Source organism: Ricinus communis, chromosome 5, assembly GCF_019578655.1.
Source record: "Ricinus communis isolate WT05 ecotype wild-type chromosome 5, ASM1957865v1, whole genome shotgun sequence".
In the NCBI taxonomy this organism is placed as follows: Eukaryota; Viridiplantae; Streptophyta; class Magnoliopsida; order Malpighiales; family Euphorbiaceae; genus Ricinus; species Ricinus communis.
The window spans coordinates 3,182,822-3,206,156 of NC_063260.1; the positions used below are offsets into that span (position 1 = coordinate 3,182,822).

The following is a 23,335-nucleotide window of genomic DNA, read 5'->3' on the forward strand; positions in this document are numbered from 1 at the left end:
ATGAAATTCACTGGATAACTTATATATCCATGTCTAATACTATTATTAATTTCAATAACATAAATGCATTGATAGCTCCATTTTATATATTTTTCATAATTTAGATTAATTTGTAATGGTTAAAGTTATCGAATATTGATATAAATATAATAATATTAAGTGAAACTAATAAATTAATATTAAGCGTTTATCCTATTTAGTTTTATTTTAATATTTAATATAATTGAATAAGGGTAAGGTGATCTTAAATTTAAATTATAATTAAAAGAATTAGTTATATTTAATTTGATTAGGTTCTATATGACATATTTACTTATTTTAAAAAAAATTGAAAATTTTAAAACCTATAAAATATATTAGAATTAAAATTTTATATTTATTGGTACTGATGGAATTATTATCTATAAACCATAATATCATTTAATTATTCAATTAATGTGCAATATGAGAAGTTAGTTTTGAGTTTAAATTTTTAGATTCGTTAATATTATTGAAAATTAACGGTTAGAAATGCTATTAGTGTATATATATATATATTTATGAATAAAAAATTTAATAATAATATGAAAATTTATATAAAAATTAATTATTATATAACCATAATTTATGACAATCCAAATTGAAATGATAGCAAGTTCTTAATGTTCGAGAGGAAGGAATAGAAAGTGTAATAATGGTGTTTTCTTTATGAGTTTGTGAGGAGGACAAATTGGAATGAGTAGATAACTACACATCCAAAAGATAACATTAAAAACAAAAATTATTGCTTTTTATGAAGATACTTAGAATTAGAGGACAAAATGATGTGGCCTTGTGTAAGAAAATTGTGAAGTTCCAACCTTCAGAATCATATTGACTAGCAAGAACAATTACGAAATTTCTTAAATAGAATAAAAAAAATGAACATGTAACCATCTCTAAGAAATAAAATTTAAGAAATAATTTAAAATAATAATCTTAAGAATATAATTTAAAACTCACATTTTAATCTTTTTTTTAGAAAAATTACCATTGTGGTGTCCTAACTTCATAAAATCTAACAATTTAGTGCCTAAACTTTTTCTTAATACAATTTGGTAGTTAAATCTATAAATCGATTACATTTTAAGTGTTTTTAGGAAGTTATGTCCAAGTATTCTAAGACCAAAAGCCAACATTTCATATTCTTTACACTAATTTTCTTTCTACATTTTATTTTTTTAGTGTAAAATAAAGAAAAATGTTGTTTATTTATGTTTTTATGAGAGGCAGGACATTTTAATAATCTCGTAAGATAAGTTGTAATCCTAATAGATAGTTTATTTCATGTGAGAAAGGTGCTATTCATATATTCAAGTGCTTGATGCACCAATTAGTGAAAAAAAATAAAATAAATCATATGTAATTAGTTGAGGATGATAAGAAATGGAGAATCTGAAACATATCTACGGGCCAAGTGCAATCTTGTTGATATTGATTATTATGTATGAATCATAGTGGTAAGGGTGTTAACTGTAATAATGATTTAGGCCAATTGGTAATTATTAGTTGTAAAGTTTAGTATCAAACTTTTGGACGTATAAGGTATGCTTTTTTATTATGTGGTTTTGTAAGTTTCCACTTTGTAATATGATTTTATAAGGAGATAATCTTGTTTACTAAGGTTTTTAGTTAAAATCTCTCATTTTGGATATTAATTGACAGAAATGGATGGTGAATTAAATTAATAAAATTATATTTGATTAAATATGTATTGATGTTTATCTCATATATATGGCACATTATATGTTTGACAAAATACATAAAAGAAAAGTCCATTGCAGTATGGCCATTTCAGTATTAACTTTGCTGGAGATATTTAAATATTTACAATTTACAGATTTTAATCTGAACAAAATTATTTTTTTAGATTAACATTCTAAATTCCATATCTATTAGCTACATGGATATATTCAAGTCAAAGAGAATAGATAAAAATTAACGAAAATTTGTAAAAATTATAAATAAGTAGATCAAGTCGTATTCATATAATATCATTTGAAATTTTAGATGATTTTAAATTTTATCATTTTGGATAAAAATAATTTTGGATTAATATAATTTTGAATTTGAATAATTTAGAGTTTAAGTTTGGATCATATTGGATTCGATTTTTTTATTCAATTTTGTCTTCGAATTCAAATAATTACATATTTAAAAAAAAAAGTTGATTTGAATTCTCTTAGATTTTAAATGAAATTTCAAATTTACTTATCAAATTCCATTTAACTTTTTGAATTAATTAATTTAATTTTACTTTTTAATCTCACTAATTTTATCTAATAAAGTTATATAAGTCTAATTATCTCAAGATTAAAGCAAGTTATTAATTAATTATTTTTTACTTAATTAATTAATTTTTTAACTTCATGTCTAATAAAGCTATGAATACAGTTAACTATTATTAATATAGGTTTAATGTGCTTCTAACTAATTTTTTTATAAATATTTAATCAAATAAAACTAAAGTTATAGAATTTAATATACTTACTATACACATTGAGTAAAATCATGAATGCATTTAGTTAATTGTCAATATAAATCCAATGTACTTCTAATTTTTAATTAATTAATTTTTAAATATTTGATCAAAGAAACCTTACAATACAAATTACTTAAGAAATCATTCATATAAATATGTATCAAGTGTTAATAAATTATTTGTATTTTAAATGTTTTATCACGTAATAAATCTTATAAATTAATCAAATTTATTAAATTAGTCCATTTTCTCAAATTAGGACTAACAAAAAATATTGAACGAATAGTTCACTAACCAATAGTATCATTTCAATTATAGAGGAAATGCAAATTATTTTATTTTAAAATATCAAAAAATAAATATGAAAGTAATAAATATAAAAATATCTATGTAATTAAATATATTATTAATTTTAAGAACAATTAATTTAATTACTTAATTTATTTTAAAAAAGTATTTTGTCTATAAACTAAAGATTTTCAAAATGTAAATAGTATTAATATCGAAAATTTATTTAATTAATTTTTCAAAAGTAAATTATTCTTTATGAATGGAAGATGGGCAGTGAGGAAGCCACCCGGAAGTAAGCAAAATTGTCAATCAATTTCATAGTGAATTACTCTTTTACCCACTCCAATTCCCTCGTATAGTCCCATTTTTCCTCCAGGAGCTAAAAAAACATATTTAAAAATTAGATTGCTTGACTTTTATTTATAACAATTGCTTTTAAATTATTAGTTTAATAATAATTTTATTTTCATCCTCAAGATTTTTTCTCATAGCAACATTAGAAGTTTTAACTTTTCTTAAAAATAATTTAAAATATAAATTAAATTAAATTTCCAGATAATAAATACAAAAAATCTATTTCTCAATTTAAATTATATTTTTAATTACTTGTTAATAATTTTATTTTTTGAGTATATGATATACATTAGGTAAATTAATTATTTTATTTCATGATTAAATTTATAAAACAATAATCTTAAAAATCAGAAATTTAAGGATTAATTTACAAAAGATATTTGTTAAAATTTTAAGTGAAATAAAATATAAAAATCAGTATGGAAAGTTATTAATTATATATATGATAATTGAATATCACTAAAATATTATATTTTAATATTATATCCGGATATTGTTTTAAATTCAAGTAATTCTGGACTTTTTTATTAGCCTCGAGTTTGAATAGTTTTAAAATTTGAGTTATTTTTAATTTTGGGACTATCTCAAATTTAGATTGATTTTATTCGAGCTTGAATTTAGTTCGGACTCAAATTTATATAGTTCGAGTTCGAATTGATTTAGTCGCATGTTACTGAGTTCTTGAATTATTTCAGATTAGTTGCTTTAAATTCGAGTCATTTTAGATTTGGACGATTTCGGCTCCAATCATTTTGAGTTCTAAGTGTTTAACTTTTTATTAAAATTTAGATTAAAATATATTAAATCCAAGTGATTTGAATTAGATTTCTAAGGTAACATGGAACTCTACCATCTCTAGATATCAGTTAATTTTAGAAAAAAGATGGTTGATTTTGTAAATTTTACTAATTATCCGGGCTTAATAGTAATTTAACATTTTCTATGCAGAAATTAAAAAGAAAAACTCACTGTCAAACGGATGGAAGAAAAGAAAAGAAAAAAAGTATTGAGACGGTTTTGACTATGGAAAACTGCCAGTAGCAGCTTTTAAACCATTTCTTGATTGTCAATTGATTTTTTATTTTTATTTTTTAAGAAGATTGATTGTCAATTACATTGCAAGGGAAACCCAAAAGTTCTCAGGTATTTCTTTAGTATTATTTTATTATTATTATTATTTTACCTAAGAGCTTTTTTTTTTCTTTTCGTTTTGTTCAATTTTTCGTGTGGTGGGTAACATTTAGTTTGTACCTGTACCGTGTGAACCTACTCGTAGGAAGCTTCCTTCGCCATTTTTCCACTTTCTTGAGTAAGACAAAACTGTTGCCACTAAAAACTAAGAATACGCATCTGCATTATTCTGTGGTTTTTGTTGTTCATGTAATGCCTGGGTGGGATTTTGGATCTCTCTCCTGGTTTAAGAATTTCACTGGCATCTTTCAGGTTAGTGGTTTGTTTTTTTTTTTTTTCCTCTTTTCGTTAGTCTTGTAGCTGTGAAGTTGGATACAGGGTTTTGTACTATCTGTGGATAAAGTTTGTTATTTTTGATGTTGCTGGAGTTGTACTTTTGTACCATGAATGGGACTGCTTTTGTTTAACTAATCAGAAGTAGAGTTAGATTAGTAAATGGGTATGCTTTATTTTTCTGTTACTGCTCCTTCTGTACATGTAACATTCCAAATGCTCAGTGGGCTATCCTTGGATTTTTACTGTGAGAGTTCGAATCGTTGTTTAAGCTGGAATCTTGGTGCGGCCATATAATTGCTCTGAAGGTTAAGAGCAAACCTTTACCACCATCTATCCAATATATCTGAAACCTTCATTTTAAAGACAAAATTTTCTGTCAATGCATTACAAACATGAAGATATTAAAAGCATTGGAATATTATCTAATTGCTAGTCATTTTTAGTAATGTAGCTGATCAGGTTACCTGAATGATGATAAGCAGCTTGCTTCTGCATGAACTTTCCTCCAAATATTAGTGAAATGTTATCAAATATATAATGATGTTAAGATCACATCCTTTAGGTTAAAAAGATACTTTAAAGAGTCACATAATTTAAGTGGCAGTGTCTATATATGCAGAAAAGAGTTCGAGTTTCTCTCTTCTTACATTCCCTCATCAGTCAACTGCCACAGTAGTTTTCTGTTGAAGTAATGACCAGAAGTGTTTGCATTTTCATCAAGGATGACCAAATTGTTGGTGTAATAGAACGCTGGTGATGAATGGAACCAATTTATTTACATGCACAAACCAGAAACTAAAGCCAAAGTTCGGTGTTCTGTCCAAGTTAGCTTTTCACTTTTGTCTGCGATCTGATAACTTAGGCTCATAGAACAACAGTTAATCATGAATGCGGTTTTGCTTCAACTGCTTCATCCCATTTACCACTCTCTTGTGCAAAATGTGCTTCATCAACAGTTTTTCAGCTTAACCTCCACAGGTTGAGAAACTGCTGAATGAAAGATAGGGGTATATACAGGGTACAATTGTTATCAATAGCACATGGCTTCTATGTCTTAACTTCTGTTTTATAGATTCTGGAAGAGAATGTATAGCCAGCGAGGCATTTGTTGAATTAGCTCATTTGTTTGCAATTTAGTTATGAACAATTAGCCTATCACATATACTGGCAATTGAGAGGACCACAGAAACTACACGGTTGAGCCAAAAGGTTTTACTTTTGGCCAATGACCTGTTTTATTGTGAGCTAAAGTTTGTTCTGAGAAACTTAATTTTGCATATTGTTATGAGGGCCGCCATAATATTAAATGAGTCAGTTTTCTAGATAAACCTTCAACATATTTGTATCTAGGGAAAGGTTAGAAACACAAATTCTCTTTGGTGATGCAATACTTGACTACAAAGTAAAACTGGTATCTATTTGAAAATTGTATTTTTTTTGGCCCATTTATTTCTGTCATGAATATACCCTGGTGTGAAAGGGGGAAAAATAGAAAAAACAAAAACAAAAGAAAAAACATAACCTTATAATTACTTGTGTGATTTTCCGTAGTTTGACCTTCCAGGGTGAAAAGGAAAGCTTTTCAGATATATTTGGTGGATATGGTGGAATTATTTGGACTTCTCTTGCGTAGCAGTATGTGTACGTGGTGCTTTCACGTGCAGGAGAATCTTGATGGTGTTTTCTTAGTACCAATTCATGGCAGCTAATTAGCAAGTACTCTGGATTTTCAGGAAACTAATTTTGCAGATTAATCCCATGGAATTAGCTTGAACAATGTCATTGATGGTTCATGTAACACTGTCATTTGATGTTTGGTAGTGGCAAAGTAACACAATGTATACAAAGTGTGTTATGCTACACGTCCTATAAAAATGATTTTATTGTTCGAGAATTTTGCAACTATCATACTTGCATGCAGCATCATAAAATCCCCACTCTCTGTACCTCTTGCTTCCTATAATAAATTTGATTTGCGCTCTCACCATTTTTTCTGGGTTGCAATGTATGTAGTTAGTGCTGTGCGCATCTTTCCTAAGTTACCCTTGATCTAAGAATTTGCTAAAAATAAATTTAAATAAACCAACATGTCCTAAGCATTAACTTTTATCTGAAGTTAGATATATAGAATTTGAGGCATTATTCATACTACTAGCTTTACCTGAATAGTGCCTTTGATTGGGGTTATTTAGGGTGTTTCAACTCAGAGGCTGGAGGTTACTGCAAATACTTGCCAATCATTTCCATTTCTTGGCGTTGCATTGATAGAACACAAGAACAAAGAGGTATATACTCTTATGATTTCTGCTTGAAGGTGAGGCCTCCTTGAGGTTTATAATTTTGCTGGACCTTATATTCGTCCACTGGGGTACTAGCTTTGTTATGCTTGTTCTAGTTGTATAAATAAGTGCTAAACTCGAAGTTTCTATAACATCAGAACTTCGAACACGGAGCATGATGACACACTGATATAGATTGTTATATTCATCTTTATTTTTATGCCTCTTTTGCTTTTCTCTTTAATAGAGGGATGGGCAGGTGAATTGATGACATTGTATAATGATGCATGAGTCCTTTGTCATTTTCTTCAGACATTTAGTTGTCTGCCGTGTTCATTTATAGCCCCTCAGACAGCACTGATCTACAGTGTTTAATAGATTGTTCTAAAAAACTGTCTGGTCCTCTTCCAGTATGCATAATTTGGCATGATTAATTCTTTTCTGTATTATTTGTTGGAACGATGCTATACTGGTATACAGCTGCATATGCATTGAAAAGCATATTATATTGTTGTTGACACTCAAACAGTAACACAGCAAAGTAATATCACTTTGCATTTTACCTGAAGAAAGTGTTTAATCGATCCTTCAGTCATACTTCACCATACAGAACAAAGTCAGATTTTTAGTATGTTTTTTGATGTGGAGCTTGCACCCTGATGTCAAATTACTCTAAACTCTGGCATTTATGCATCAAGCTGTGCAAGATGAGGGAGATCCAACTTGGTTCACATACTGTGAGGTCCCATGGAATCACTGTTGCAAGGACTCACATGCATGATTGGCTTATACTCATGCTTCTTGTTATGTTAGATGTCATCCTATATGTTATTCATCCATTTTATCGGTATGTTGGGAAGGATATGATGACAGATCTTAGGTATCCAATGAAAAGTAATACAGTGCCATTTTGGGCTGTTCCAGTAAGTTTCTTGTCAGATCATCTTCTGAATTAAATTATTCATTTGCGGATAAGCCATGTGAGCAACAAAATTAATGAATTTCTCGTTTTCTATTACTCAGTTATATAGCATTCTTTTGCCCATGGTGATTTTCCTCATTATCTATTTTCGTAGGAGAGACATCTATGATCTCCATCATGCTATACTAGGTAATAATATCTTTAGCTCCTTATTGTTTTATATAAAAATGTTCATCTCATAATCATCTGTTTAAAAACCATTACATATTTAATTAATACATGAAATGCATTTTTAATGCAGGCCTCTTATACTCCATTCTAGTGACAGCTGTAATTACTGATTCGATTAAAAACGCAGTCGGTCGGCCTAGACCTGATTTCTTTTGGCGCTGTTTTCCTGATGGAAAGGATGTATGTGTCTATGAACCTGCTGCTATTTACTATATTTATATTACTGCAGCTAATAGCTAACGGTGTCTCAGGTTTATGATCAATTGGGAAATGTTATATGTCATGGTGATAAAAGTGTTATAAAGGAAGGGCACAAGAGTTTTCCAAGTGGGCATACTTCAGGTAAGTCTATTTTCACTTATTTAAAGAAAAACTAAGGAAAACATTAACAATCAGAGGACTTATACTTTACATGGGCAATTATTAATGAAGAAGTATTTTAATCTGTATACTGAAATATTGGCTAATTTTGTGAATAAATGAAACCCTCAGTTAATTCGTCAAACGTTTTTCTGCAGTTTACTTTCTTGGGGTAATCACTTTCATTTTTCAGGGTCCTTTGCTGGTCTGGGTTTTCTGTCACTGTATTTATCTGGAAAAATAAAAGTATTTGATCGCAGAGGCCATGTTGCAAAACTTTGCATTGTCTTTCTTCCTCTACTAGTTGCTTGTCTTGTTGGAATCTCTAGAGTTGATGACTACTGGCATCATTGGCAGGATGTCTTTGCTGGAGGTCTCCTGGGTTCGTGCTCTATGTGCTTTATTATTTTATTTTAATTTCAGTTGTTTAAGTGAAAATAGTTCATTGTTCAATCAAATATTAATTTCACTGACTCTTGAAGAGGCATCTTTTGCAGGGCTTGTAGTTGCTACTTTTTGTTATTTGCAATTCTTTCCTCCACCATATCATCCTCAAGGTATGCTCCTTTATAAATTTATGAGTTCTCCTTTCTTATTGCTGCAATGGATTCTGGGAGAGGATTTCCACTAATAGTTAATCAATGATATCCTTGCAGCATTTTATTTATAAGAACTACAAAATGTGATGGTAATATGAAAATCTGCATGTCATTTTAGAATCTACTTTTCTGTTTCACTTGGTGCATTGAGAACCATTTTCACCAAGAAAAGGTGTAAAGATTAGAAATGGACAAAATTTGGTAATTGATTATCAAAGTTATGGTACTGTAAAGTAAGAGAATTGCAGTTCATCCATGTTAGCTGATACATGGACATTGAGAAAGTTACTGGTATTGCAGCACTGCAAAAACTACCTAGAAATGAAGCTGAAAACGACCATATAGGAAATGTATAACTTTATAGATGTACCCTTTATATGATAATAAATTTTTTTTTTCTAAATCCTTTTATTAACCCTTTTCTAGAAGTTCTTATGAAGACTCCTACAAATAGTTTAATTTGTATAAATGATTTCATGTTGAATTGGAAAGTAAAGATTAATTTAAAGATGTATTTAGTACCTCTTCTGTCTATGTTTGTCTCTGGCATCTGCATGGATAAACTCAATTTTGAATACACAAATTTTTTGTACTTTTTTTTCCTTTTGTAAAGGGATTGTTGATGCCAAATTTAACCTGGTTTTGGTCTCATCTGCAAATTTGCAAATCCTGAAGACCGTTTTCTGTAATAGGACCTAGATTAAGTGGAACCATGGTGCTCCCTTTACCCTTTTCTTTCATTGCATTTCGCCCCCTTGTATCATCCATCCTCCTTATTACAGTTCTTTTAGCAGCTAGATTTAGCTATTTTCATACAAATTTAGGACTGCCTATATGGTTTTTTCTTATCTGTTAACCTCAAATTGAGGTGATGCAGATTAGTAAATATCTTACTCAAATTTCTTTGACATCCTGTGCTACAAAGATGTGCTCATTGTAAAGAGCTTCAAGGACTTGTATGAAGCTTCTTAAAAGCCTGGGAAGTAACTATTGCCAGATATGCCAACACAAAACCCAAGCAGATTTGCCTGTCACTTCATATTGAGTTTATCAATGTTTTGGCTTTCAACATCATATATTGATAGATTGCCAAATTTCCTTGCAGCATTTTATGTTGTTTATTTTCAGCCGTGGTCTTGATGATCTTGACATGATAAAAAAGCGGACATCTCATCGGGCTGCCACGGTAATCTGAGTTTACTGTTCTCCTATCTGTTTGTAGGTTGGGGGCCTTATGCTTACTTTCGGGTATTGGAGGAGTCCCGTGGAAGTACACAAGCATCCAGTGCCATAAACCTGCTAAATTCAGAGATAAGGGAGGCTCAAGTTGAAAATGAAGATGACAGTAATGGATTTTTGGGGCTACATTTGGCTGATGCCTCTAGTTTTCCAATGGGAAAGGAAGACATAGAACGTGGAAGGAGGTGATTTTCAGTAGTCATCTAAAAGCGCAGGGTATAATGTGGTGTTAGACTCTTGTCATTGACCAGAAGAAGAAGAAGAAGAAGAAGGTAGTTATCTTTCATTGCAATACCACTGATCTGCAGAATGCTTGTCCATTTTAGCTACTGAAAGTTATCTCCAAGAAATCTTTTCTGATAAAAGTAAGGAACAACTCCCACATATTTGGCACACCAAAACTGAAGTTGCTGTCCTTGCATCATTCTATTTTGATTATATTTTGCAAGAGAGAATTCGATGAATGATTAATAGTAAGATATTATTTTAGTAAACTTATACTGATGGCTGTACGAATCATGTAATGATAAATTCGTCAGAATGAGAAAAAAAAAGTCAGAAAATGTGATGTAATATTTTGTAAACCATGCATGTATAGGGTTAACATGCCAAGGATTCCTGGGACGAATGAGGATTGCAAAGTGTTAGACTAATGGAGGACTGATTTTATTTTTTTTCCCTTTTCGTCAGATCACAGATGTGTAAATGGATTTGCTAAACTATTTATCCAAATGTTATTTTAGTAAAGACAAATATGAGTATTTTGTTTCACTTTTTGCCTATCTAATGTGACATTTATAATTTTTATAAAATTATCTTTTAATATTTTAAAATTAAGGAATAATTTTGTAAAAGAAGGCAACATCAAGTGGATAAATATGAAATAAAAAATGATTCAATGTTTAATATTTTCCGAAAAATATTATTATTAGACATTCATGAGTTCAGATAACACATAAATGCTTGTATCATGCAAAGAATCCATTTTTACGACCTAATCACCAGCTATTCATTGCCTTTGCCTTATCCACCAAACTTCCCGTCCATGTAACCTTGTTGCTGTATTTTGTACTGTAATACTATGGTGAAAATTGCTGTTATTACAGTACTTGCCTCTTCTGAATAAAGAGCAGTCGTTATGTCCTATCCAATTTTTGCTTGTACAAATTTTAATTACCAAGCCTAGCAACAATCCTGAACTTGGCAAATAGTAATAAATGATAAGTCGGTGCAAGTGAAAATCCAACAAGAGCTTCTCATTAACAGTACTTGCTCTTATTCTTGTTTCCTTTTCAGTCAAACATGGACAGTAAGAAACTGAGGGAGGACTAAAAAAGAGAAAGCGTTACGGGTTTCCTATAAAAGGAGAAAGCAAAGCTTGTTAAGGAAAGGGTATTGATTTGTGCATTATCATTTTGGATCCTAAACAGCGTAACATACATGTCAAGGCAGAGACATGGCCTATGGAGTCTCAACAAGTTAAGCACATTATCAGAAAATACAAAAGAAAGGAGCAAGAGAAGAGATCATTCTTGCATGTTCCTGAAAGTAAACAGGAGTTGAAAATTGGTGCTCAAGTACCCTTTACATGACCGTATGAAGAATTGGAACAAAATCTTGGTAAATTGGAGTCTAAACTTAAAGTTGCTGATGAGAAAATTAAAATGTTGAAAGATACACAACTTCTGATGCTAACAGATACAAGTCAGTTTGAGTTGGAATTGTTTCCAAGGACTGAACAAAGAAACAATGACAATGAATATTCAAGTGGGAAACAGTCTGTGAATTCACTTCATAGTGATCAAGTGCTTAACCATTTTCAAGGTGATTATCCTCAGATGTTTCATTTTAATCCAAACTTTGGGGCAACTGGCAGCAGACAATGTTGAATTTCATGAAAAATGGTAATGAATCTGGGGTTGCACTAACTACTGATACTCAATTTCCTCAATCACATGCACCTATCAGCTTTGATCTATTAGCACCTTGGAACAGGGAGAATTTAATGGTCAGTAATCCTTGGTTGAGCAACCAATACCACCTTACTGTAAAATTCACCATTTTAGTACCAATTGAGCATTATTTGACATTTGACATTCACTAAATATTATATATGAAAAACAACCAAAAGATTATGCAAATAATGAAATCAATAACCCAATAACAATTCTTTTATTCTGAGCATATGTCTTTCAATCAAACAAATCAGACTGCAAAGAATCCAAGCTACGACCATATCCAAGTCCACGCCCGTACCCGAATCCTAACCCGAGACCACAACCCATGCCAAACCCATACACAAACTTAACATGGTTCCAAGGCCACCCCCCATACCCAACTCCACCGACCAAACCTAGACCGAAGCCAAAGCCGCACCCGATGCCTAAACCAGCTCCAGGACCCACCACATTCTCCTCCAGTTTACGGTAGTTATCTTGGAGGAATTCAGTTACTGGGAACTGGTTCCCACTGTTCTTGCTTCTCTTATTCTTGTGCTCCTTCCAGTTCCAAAGGAAGCTTGAGTCGTCTGGCTTACTGTAGTAGTTATGTTTGGATTTGGGTTTCATGGATGCTGACTGCTGATTCAGATAATGGTGGCAAGTGGAAACAGTGTACTTGCTTAAAGATTTCTATTAACAGTGGAGTTGCATTCTGCTGTGTTTAGAATTCTATCTATTCCACGAATTGGGGCAATTTATGCCCTGCACCCCGGTCCACCTTTCAGTGTGGGCCGGAGGCAGGAACATACGACAATTCCGCTGTTTTACTTTTTTTTTTTTTTTTTTTTTTAATTTGAGGTTATAATAAAATAAATTATAAAAATTAGATATTATATTAATTTAATATTATATATTAAAATAAATATTTTTATTTATAAAAATGATTTTTTATTTATATATTGTAGGATTATTATAATTATTTTAATTTTAAATAATAATATAAATAAAATTAAATAGAATTTTCATATTTTATAATTATTTATATTTTTATGAATAATAATAAATTTAATATTTTTAATTTTCTTCTTAATTCTTTTATACATAAATTTAAATTTTATGTGACAAAAATAGTACAAATATCAAAATGTATCAAAATATAGTAACACATGTTAAAAAATATGTATATCTCAAAATTATATATATATATATATATATATATAGATAAATAAAATTTAAAAATTACTATAATTAATAACATATTCTTTTACTTTTTTATTAATCATACTCTAGAGAATTAAAAATTTATATATTTTCGATAAATGATAAAATAATTTATCTATTAAAACTAATATAATATAACTTTTAGGAACTCTTTATATACTAAAATTCTATATCATTATTGAATGGAACTAATTTTCTGCACATTTGACAATTTAGATATTTCATCAATATATAATTGATAATTTAATAACTAAAAGTATTACATTTTTATAATGAACATCATTATTCATTATTGAATAATATTCATTGTTTACTACAATGTTCATCTTGTATTCAATCAACTTTTAAATATTCATTATTATAAAGAAGGATATTCATCATTTATAATTTATATATTCATTAATTTATTATTTGTCAATTCAATAGTTATAAATTTATATATATTTTTAAATTTTGTGAAATATTTATTTTTAGATGAAAATGATAGGATTCTTTAGAAAAGTTAGATAATTATTGTTGTAATGCATATTAAAATAATTTTATATCGATATAAGTATTCATCATTTATAAATGTAATATTTTTTAGTTTGTTAATAAATGATCATTATTAATGAACACTATATTCATTAATTTATTTAAATAGACATATATAATATAGACATAATATAAACCGTTTTTATAATTAGTAAACAAAAAAAATGTCAAGTGAAAATTATCCTATAAATATTTATACTGTAGAAAAATATTTTTAATAGAATAAAGTTAATAAATAATAATATTTAATATTTAAATAATAAATATTTAATACGTGTTTAATGAACGTAAGTTAATGAATATTTAGTATCGATTTAATAAACATAGGTTCAAAAAGAATATGCATAAGAACTCCGACGCGCATCAGAGTTCTGATGCATGTGTTGCACTTGACCGAACCATATTATAATATGGTATGGGACGCAGGATATAAAATCCCATGAATTGGTGACATATATTTTTTTCATAAATTTTTGGGCCTGAATTAAAATGAAAATATAATAGTTTGAATGGGCCTTTGTTTTACTTTTCCTAGCCATTTCTTTTTTGAAAATATTTCACTTTTACTTTTTTTTATGATTTTTCTTAAATTTCTTATTTATATGGTATTATTTTAGTATTTTTTCAGAAAAAAAGACACCATCAGTAATATCTAAAAGATATTAAAATAATATTATTTTAGTTTATATTATTATGAAGTCAGTTTTTATTTTATATTTTTTAAAAATTTTATCAAAAAATAATATAGAAAATCCACCTTATGTTTCCACCCTATTTTTATTACGAAGATATATCACTTCAGGATCAATTGCTCAAATCGAATTACACCAACATTATTAATGGTTGGGGGAAGCATTCCTTTATCTGAACTTCGCGGGCATTCTTTTCGACCTTATTCAAATAAATAGGGAGGAGAAGGGTTTGAACATAGGCTCAAATATGATTTGAAGGTCCTAACTATGCCATGCGTTCAATACAAAATCTGGAAAGCTGCAATGATGAAAAAAAGGAGATGCTTTCATGTGTTGCACTGAAAAAAGAAAGACCTAAGGAAAAACACTCTTCTCTTAGGTTTGTTCCTCTCACGCCCTCTGCCGCCCAGCCCGCGTTAGAGGAGAAAATTAGCAAAGCAAGAAAAAACAGAAGGAGGGAGGGAGAGCAACATCTTATTCTTTTCGCGAGAACTTCCATATCAGAAAAGCATTCGAAACGGGCTCCGCGTTCATTTCGTTGGCAGAAAGGATCCAATCCATTCGGGGCTTTGGAGAACCCAAAAACAAAGTCTTTCAGCTTAATTCATAGATAGAATTAATGATAGATAAATAAAAGATAGATGAACGAGATATCTATATTTAGATATTTAAATGTATCTTTTATTCATTTTAATAAGAGAAAAGAAAAAATAATAATATATATTTTTTACTGTCTGTATCTATGTATCATTTATTCCTATAAATACTAGACGGAAAGGAACGATCTTAGAAGGGGTATTAATGAAATTTATGAAATTCTTGAATTGGCCCAGAGAAATGATTCGTTTTATTTGATCGACAACAGGTAATGAATTATAATAAATTTATTTAATTATAAAAAATACAAAAATATAACAAATATTAAATAATAAAATATACTTAAAAGATACTCAAAGTTTATTTATTTTAATTTATAGTATTATGAATTTTATTTTTAGAATTTCATCCAAAAGAATATATTAAAATATATCTAAAAAATACTGAAATGATATTATTTTTAATTTGTATTATTGTAAATTCAGTTTTTATTTTATATTTATTTTTTAAGAATTTCATAAGAAAAAGGATACTAAAAGTACACTTGAAAGATAATAAATTACTATATTTATAAGATACTTAAATGATATTATTTTAACTTGTATTATTGTAAAATTGAAGTAATTTTTTTATATTTTTTATGTTTAGTATTCGTGAATTAAATAATTTTATATATTTTTATAGCAACTATTGTTTTGATGACATGAAGATGTGTATTTCAAAAAATATATCATAATATACTAAAATTTATACCAAATGCAATTTTAAATACATGAAAATATAATTAAAATTAAATTAAATAAATTATTTAACGGTAACAAAAATATATTTAAAAAATACTATAAAATATAAAAAAAATACCACAATGCAGCTTCAAAAAAAAATCGTATTTATTTTGAAAAAAATATAAAAAAAGGATTTTGACCGTAAAAAAAAAAATACCGTTTGCTGCTTTTCCATGCATATGTAGAAATTCCTTTATTTATTTGGGCAAAGTTTATTTTCCGATTAAGAATTACGGCTTATAAAAGAATATTGTTTCTACAAAAATATTAAATTTCCTAGTTTTTCTTTCAAATCATAATTTGATAAGAATATTTTTTAATAAATTATTTAAAATATTAAAATTAATTTTAAAACAACATAATGACTTGAATAAATTACTTTTCATCATAATTTTTTCAAAAAGTATTTAGATTTGATTTATTTATTTATACGGCAGATACTAATTCAAATTTCATATAAATATTAATGGAACCACTTTTAGACTCCTTGCCTTTTTTTTTTTTTTTTTGTTCTCTTTACCTTTTCCTCTCCTTTGATCATCTTATCTTCCTTGCAAAATAACTCCAAACACTTTGGTCAAAATTATTTTATTTAGTCCAAGTTGAAAATTGCAGATTGGTGAATTTAAATTAAAGAAGTTTTGGATTGACCATTTCAAGAGACTCAGGATTACAATTTGTATGTCAGATTCATTTGAATTGGTAGTTTTCGTTTGTATTATATTATCCCTCCTCAATTTTAGTATTATTTTTTCATATATTTTTAAAAGAATGCGTCGCTTATCTTTTTTTTTTTAAATTTTTTTTTACTCGTAGAATTAAAATAATATAATTGGCCATTTTGAATTGTAGCCTTTTCATTGTAATTATATTACTAGATAAATTTTTATAATGATTAATTTATATTATTCAATTGATATATTAATAATTAGTGAATTTTTTTTATTAAATCGGAAAATGCGCAGACATATAGCTTATTTAAATACTTTGTTTAATATGACATGTTATTTATCCTATTTCCTTAGTCTAGATTTAGCCCTTGAAATTAATGTAATGTTTTCTTTTAGTCTTTGAATAAAAAGAAAGACAACAGAATCGCATGCATAAATGAATTAGCTTCTAGAAAACATTATTAATTGGTCTGTAATAAATGTGAGAGCCCATAATACATGGCATTAGTGTCAGCACAACTTATGAGCCATGTGACAATTAATTAATTAATTTAAAAATAATAATAAATTAGCAAAAACACATATCTAAATTTTTTAGTTCGGATAAAATTCATATTGCAAAGTGTTATTGATATAAAATTAAAAAAATTATAAAAAAAATATATGAAATTCACAATGGATAGATTAATTAATCTAATCTAATTAATTAATTAAGTAATTAATTATGTTGTAAGATCCATATAAAGATGCGGTCAACATTTGATGATTCTTTAATCAAATACTGAAGTTTGAGTGTTGCATCTATCCAAGTATAAAAGAACAGAATATTGGTGTACATATAATAGCAATTAGGAACCCAGTTGCTTTCACATCTAATCCCAGACTTGATCATTTAGAATTCCACTATTTTTTAATTAATTCAATTTACTTTCTCGACAAATCAATAATTATTTCTTGATGCTCACTTCTCATAATTAAATTTATCAATTGGACCGCCGTCTGTTTTATTTTTTGCTAATATATACTGGAATTTAGCCATGTAAATTGTAGTCTAATATTAAAAATCAAACTCCATCTAATAAAATAAAGAATGAACTTTTTGAGCTAAGAAAATAAAATTGTTATGACAATTAACTTTAAGTTTAGCATAAGCTGTCTCTCTACTCTTTTTTCTCTTATTGTTATTTATTTACATTTGTTTTGGAGACCGTCGTCATCTTTTAGATCGGCGGTGATTCCTTTTATTTATTTATTTATATAATTATATTTTAATAAATAAATATAAATTTTTAGATTTATTTAACTTTTTATTTATTATTATTGTAATCTTTTGATTTCTCTTTCATAGAATTTTTTTATTTTCTTTATTATAGATATTTTGATTTCTTTTATGAAAATTTTTAAGATTTGAATCTTTCTTTATAAATGCATTCATGAAACTGTAGGGAACTTTACTGGTGATAGTGAGAAATTTTTTATTGATGTTCTTACAATCAGACTCATTTAAACATTAAAGAGTCAATTTATGACTTAAAATAAATACTGGATGGAGCCTGCAGTTCACCGAATTGCAAAATTAAAAGAAGTTTGTTGCCACGATTGAAGGATATGAACATAAATTCAAGCGAGATTTTCTTTCATCTTTATTTATTAATTGTAGTAAATTTTATATTTATTATTAATATATATATATATATATATTTATTTTCTAATAAATAAAAAATTCATAATTTCTATAAAAATGAAAACAATTCAAAGTGACCAGATTAATTGTATGGTGGAGAAACGGAAAAAATCTAAGTTGAAGGAATTTTTAATTTATGAGTTAGCAAAGATAAGAGTTTATGCGAAAATGACTGGTGTGGGTAATTACCAAAAATTCAGACACCATCAAAAATTGATGTTCACTCCCATTCTAGTACAAATATAGTCAGTTGTTCTTAATAAGCCATCAAAGAAAAAGCAAAGAATCCTAATTTGTCACGCATATTTGGTTAAGAATTTAATTAGTATTTTTTTTTTTATTTTTATTTTATTATTGATCGAATTATATTATTATTTTCGGCGCTATATAAAAATAATTTCGATAAAATTAGCTCGAGCTTCATGCCGATATTCAGCAACTGATTTTCTTGTCGGTAAAAGTAATAATCATGTGAGACATTGAAGCATAAGAGGACACTTGGTGACGGAGACAATGACATAATGAAAAATCGAATTGGATGATAATTAAAGATAATAAATTAACAATTATTTTCTTCTAAAAAAAAAAGGAAATTATTTGAAATATGATTATTGACTAGGAATCTGTTATTCCTTTCCAACTTCCAACTGAATTTATGTTTGAAGAACCCAATAATGTGTGCATCTGTTGTATGAAAATAAATATATAGAAGCCAAGAAACAATTTGATATCAATCATTGTCAAGGGACTAAGTAAAGCATTTTCCTTGCAAAATACATGTCAAATTAGCCTTCTTGCAGCCAAAGTTCTCATTTCATATATATATATATTAATATTATATCAGGAATGGATATCTTATAATTTAATGTATTAGTCATGGCTTAAATGCATCATTATTATTGTGATCTATGGTCAAGCATCTAGAAGATTGCATATCAAAGTTTTATTTGATCCAAAAGATATATTATTAATCTAATACTTAGAATTTCAAATTCTGACAACTTACAGCCATCTATAATACCATTTTTATTAAGAAACTTTTATTTATTTTAAATTTTATTTTATTGAATTTTAAACTTTTTAATACAAAAACACTTAAATACTTATTCTATCGATACAATTTATTTTAAATCGAACTAAATCTTAAATTTAGATTTTTCTCTCTATTTGTAACTAAAATAATAATAATAATACTACCATATATTAATAACTCTTTAACCATGCTTCCTATATAATTTATTTTAATTCATAGGAAATTTAATAAATCTAAATTATACAATAAGGAGTATTTATATTACCTAGTATGAGATTAAAACTCAAAACCTCTCATCGGAAATGCCCTAACCATTTGAACTAAAACTTAAATATATACTTCTTCCATATTTGATATATCATGTTTGGCCTTTCTAATTAATATATTAAAAATAAATTCTTTTATCTAATATTTTAGAATTATAATCTAACTAATATAGAGTGTACCGGATAGAATCTTTACAGGTGGTAAAATATTACTTCAACAATTTTAACGTGCTTATCTTTTATAATAGAACACTTACGTTTTAAATGTATAAATTGAAAATATGTGGTGGCTTATCTTTTTAATATTCAATAATAAAATGAAATTAATTAAAATATAAATTCTATTATAAAAGCAAAAAAAAATTATCTAAAATCATTTGAATGTCGTAGAAAGGGAAAAGAAAAAGGGTACGCAACAATTAAAAGTCTAAATATAGCAACCATTAGAAGTAGTGAAGGCTTGTCCTAAAATCGACACCTTTTGTTTGTTTATACATACAAAAAATAAAAATTATTGTATCCTTATTATTGTTCTTATTTAACATAAAGTCAACAAAAGAAAACAAACTTGATAATGGACCCCAGAACCCATTATTTGAATTTCTAGAGTCTAACCGGCATTCTTGACCAGACTGACTGATCCTGTTCTTTATTTCATCAATCTCCTGCTATAAAAGAAAACTCTTATCTTTTTTTCTTTTTTCAACTCTGAGCCACAATATTAACAAACCATACAACTTTCTCTCTCTTAATCTGAAATTATGGAGCTACTTTCTGCACCATTAACTGGCAAATGGAGAAGAAGAAACAGATATGAAAGACTAGATGGAGGGGTAAAAGGCAGAAAGAACATTAGGGTGATAAGATTTGGAGGAGACAGAAGCAGCCCACCGCGTAGGGTTTGGAGGGTGAGAGCAGCCAGGAAGTTGAAAATATTAAGGATTGCTTGCTCCTCTCCTTTGAAGCTGTTAAAGAAGATCAAGGATTCTTATGTTGATATGATGGTTACTTTGGCTGGAAATGTTAGTGATAATGTTTTCGGAAGTAAAAGGGTCCCGAAAGCTAGACAGGTTCCTAATGCTGCTTATTCTAACGAAGAGTTTGATGCTAGAATGGTTTATGAGATTTATAAAGCTTTGAAAGCTACCCAGTGAGATGATTATTAGTTTTCTGTTTGATTAATGTAGAGGTTTTCCATGTCTGTACGTAGTTAACTATGTCTTTATTTTATTTTTTTGTTTAAAAGGGTTTTAATTCCTTAAATTAAGGTTACAATTCCCAGTTCTCTGAAAACCCACAAATCTTTTGTTAATTGTAATTTTCTTTTTCAATGTTAATCTGTAATGGAACCAAATGTGACATTGGCTGGCTAGAAAATTCTAGTTTACTGCTCTATATCTATGTCGGCCAGTTGCTCATCTCTATGCTCATCAGTCATGACCTATTTGATAAAATTAGCAAATTTTTAATTTTCTTTTTTCATTCTGAAGTGACTCCTCAATTGATAAGCATACGCTATTAAATCTTATCGTGAGAAAGTTCATATAAATCAGATTTGTGGATTATGTATAGAACCTTATTGTCTCCATGGTCTATGCCAGATTAGATTCACTCAAGAATTTCTACTGTTAGAAAGTATGTTTTTCTATATTTCCAATAGTGGAGGATGTAGGTAAAAAAACAATTGATCCTAGCCCAGGGTGACACTTAAAAACTATGTAAATTTAAGGAAGGAGAGGAAGAAAGAAGAACAAATAAGTACGTAGATGATCCTCATACTTTTACAGTAATCTCTGCAATAATAAGAGATGGCAAACTTGAGCAACTATTTTGGGCATAATTATTGGAGTCAGTTTGCACATACAAGTATAAATCGATTGGGTCGCTTGGCAACTTGGTTACCCGCCAAAAATTAGATTATTTTATGACAAATCTATAAAATTATAGTTGGACTTGACCAATCCATTTTAGGTAATCAGTTCTCTTTGCCCTCTATAAATATCAGTTAAATTGTAAAGATCATAAGTTTGATAATTAGTATCAATTGCCATGGAATTGACAATATGAAAGAAAAACAAAACAAATACCAGGCAATAGTCAATCTTTTAGGGCAAAGTAAACTTTTAGGAAATGGACCTTTAATCCTCATCCAATTATCACTGACTTCTTTTATATATTATATATTTATAATTAATTTTTTATTTAAAGAAAATAATTCCAAAAATTCTTGAAGCTTGGGGCCTAAGGAAAACATTTTGAGAACTTCTTGAAGAAAATGACTTTTCAATTTCAAAATAATGAGTTATTTTCATAATGGAATAGCCATTTCATTAAAACATATTGTTACCATGAAATTTGATTTTATTATACTTGTACAATTGTGGGGTCAAAAGGAAATGTATACAAAATCTTTAATTTTCAGTAATGTGCAACAGACACCAAAGTATAATGTTCAACTATCAAATATTAGGAAAAGCATGAGAAAGAACCTACAAAATTAATTACTTTCATTGTATTTGTAGGTGTATAAATATATATATATATATATATATATATATATATATATATATATATTAATTTCAAATTTTAATATAATATCAATTTGAGTACTCTTTTTATCTAATACTTTGTAGTTTAGCAAATTTTTCCAAGCACTAGAAACTGAGTAAAAGGAATTTCATTAATTAATACTTTTTAACATAGTGCTTTTTTATATATTTGATTAATACTTTCAATTAATATTTTTATTATTATGTTATTATTATTGTTCCATATCTCTTAATCTTTTCAGGATGGAGAAAGTGGTTTATACAAAAGAAAAGAAAAGGAAAAATGATAATGAAAAATTAAAAGGATATGAAATTAGATGTATTTCATTATTAGTTTTTCCATAAAGCAAAAGAAAAAATATATAAACATAAAATCATGGATTAATACTTATAGGTGGCAGTGGGAGAAGCAAGAGCGGACTGACCTGTCTTGGGTCTCGAATTCGAAGGTCCAAGCCCTATAGTTGAACATACAGGACTTGGTTTAACTTGTAGCTGTAGCAAGGCAGTTGCTTTTTTTTTTTTTTTTTTAGATTTTTTTTAAAAATATATTAAAATCGATAAAATATTATTATTTTTAGTGTGTAATTATTTTCTTTGAAAATATTTATTTTTATTTTTTTTTAATTTCTAGTGTAGTTGTTTCATTTTTCAATTGTTTTCCAGCTGGTTTTTAAGGTTTTTTTTTTTAATTATTTTTTGGTTGATTTTTAGTTGGTTTTCAATGCTATTGTTTTTATTTTTTATTTGAGAATAACAGAAAAAAAAAACCAAAATTATAAACTTTAGAAATTAGAAAATTATATTTTTGATATCTTAAATATTTTGATTACGATGTTGTTAAGGAAAGTAAAGTCAACCATTACATCAAATCAGGATATTCCTCTAATTAGGACAATCAACAGTTGTCAAATCTGTATTTATTTGTATGGGACTCTAAATAGGAATTAACCGTTTATATGCTTTGTTTTAGGAGCTATTTTAGTCATTGTAGTGTATATATATACGTTCTCTTTTTGCTGTCAATAAGAAAAGAAAAGCTTTTTCACTTATTCTTTTCATGGTATCAGAGCGGCCACGCTCCTGATCTCTTTTATATAAAACATATTGCCCACCTTCCT

The 23,335-nt window shown here is 27.9% G+C and overlaps 3 protein-coding genes across 8 annotated transcripts; 2 read left to right on the forward strand and 1 right to left on the reverse strand.

Annotated features, from left to right (window-relative positions):
• The first annotated feature begins 4,138 nt into the window (after positions 1-4,138).
• On the forward strand, positions 4,139-11,013 carry LOC8265030 (putative lipid phosphate phosphatase 3, chloroplastic). Of its 6 annotated transcripts, none has more exons than XM_048374801.1 (9): positions 4,139-4,288; positions 6,805-6,926; positions 7,590-7,814; positions 7,915-8,002; positions 8,115-8,224; positions 8,296-8,386; positions 8,598-8,786; positions 8,902-8,961; positions 10,226-11,013. In XM_048374801.1, exons 3-9 carry the CDS (start codon positions 7,599-7,601, stop codon positions 10,429-10,431), a joined length of 960 nt encoding a protein of 319 aa, XP_048230758.1. In that variant the 5' UTR covers positions 4,139-4,288; positions 6,805-6,926; positions 7,590-7,598; the 3' UTR covers positions 10,432-11,013. The 6 variants fall into 6 exon arrangements, with proteins under 6 accessions (XP_048230758.1, XP_015580199.1, XP_015580200.1 ...); XM_015724713.3 differs by having other exon boundaries at positions 6,805-6,897; positions 7,484-7,814; XM_015724714.3 differs by having other exon boundaries at positions 6,805-6,897; positions 7,502-7,814.
• A 1,373-nt stretch (positions 11,014-12,386) lies between these two features.
• Positions 12,387-13,059, reverse strand: LOC125370061 (glycine-rich protein 5). Its single transcript, XM_048373707.1, has one exon. It carries the CDS (start codon positions 12,807-12,809, stop codon positions 12,435-12,437), a length of 375 nt encoding a protein of 124 aa, XP_048229664.1. The 5' UTR covers positions 12,810-13,059; the 3' UTR covers positions 12,387-12,434.
• Positions 13,060-20,342: 7,283 nt separating this feature from the next.
• On the forward strand, positions 20,343-21,147 carry LOC8265028. Its single transcript, XM_002528026.3, has one exon. It carries the CDS (start codon positions 20,427-20,429, stop codon positions 20,817-20,819), a length of 393 nt encoding a protein of 130 aa, XP_002528072.1. The 5' UTR covers positions 20,343-20,426; the 3' UTR covers positions 20,820-21,147.
• The last annotated feature ends 2,188 nt before the right edge of the window (positions 21,148-23,335 follow it).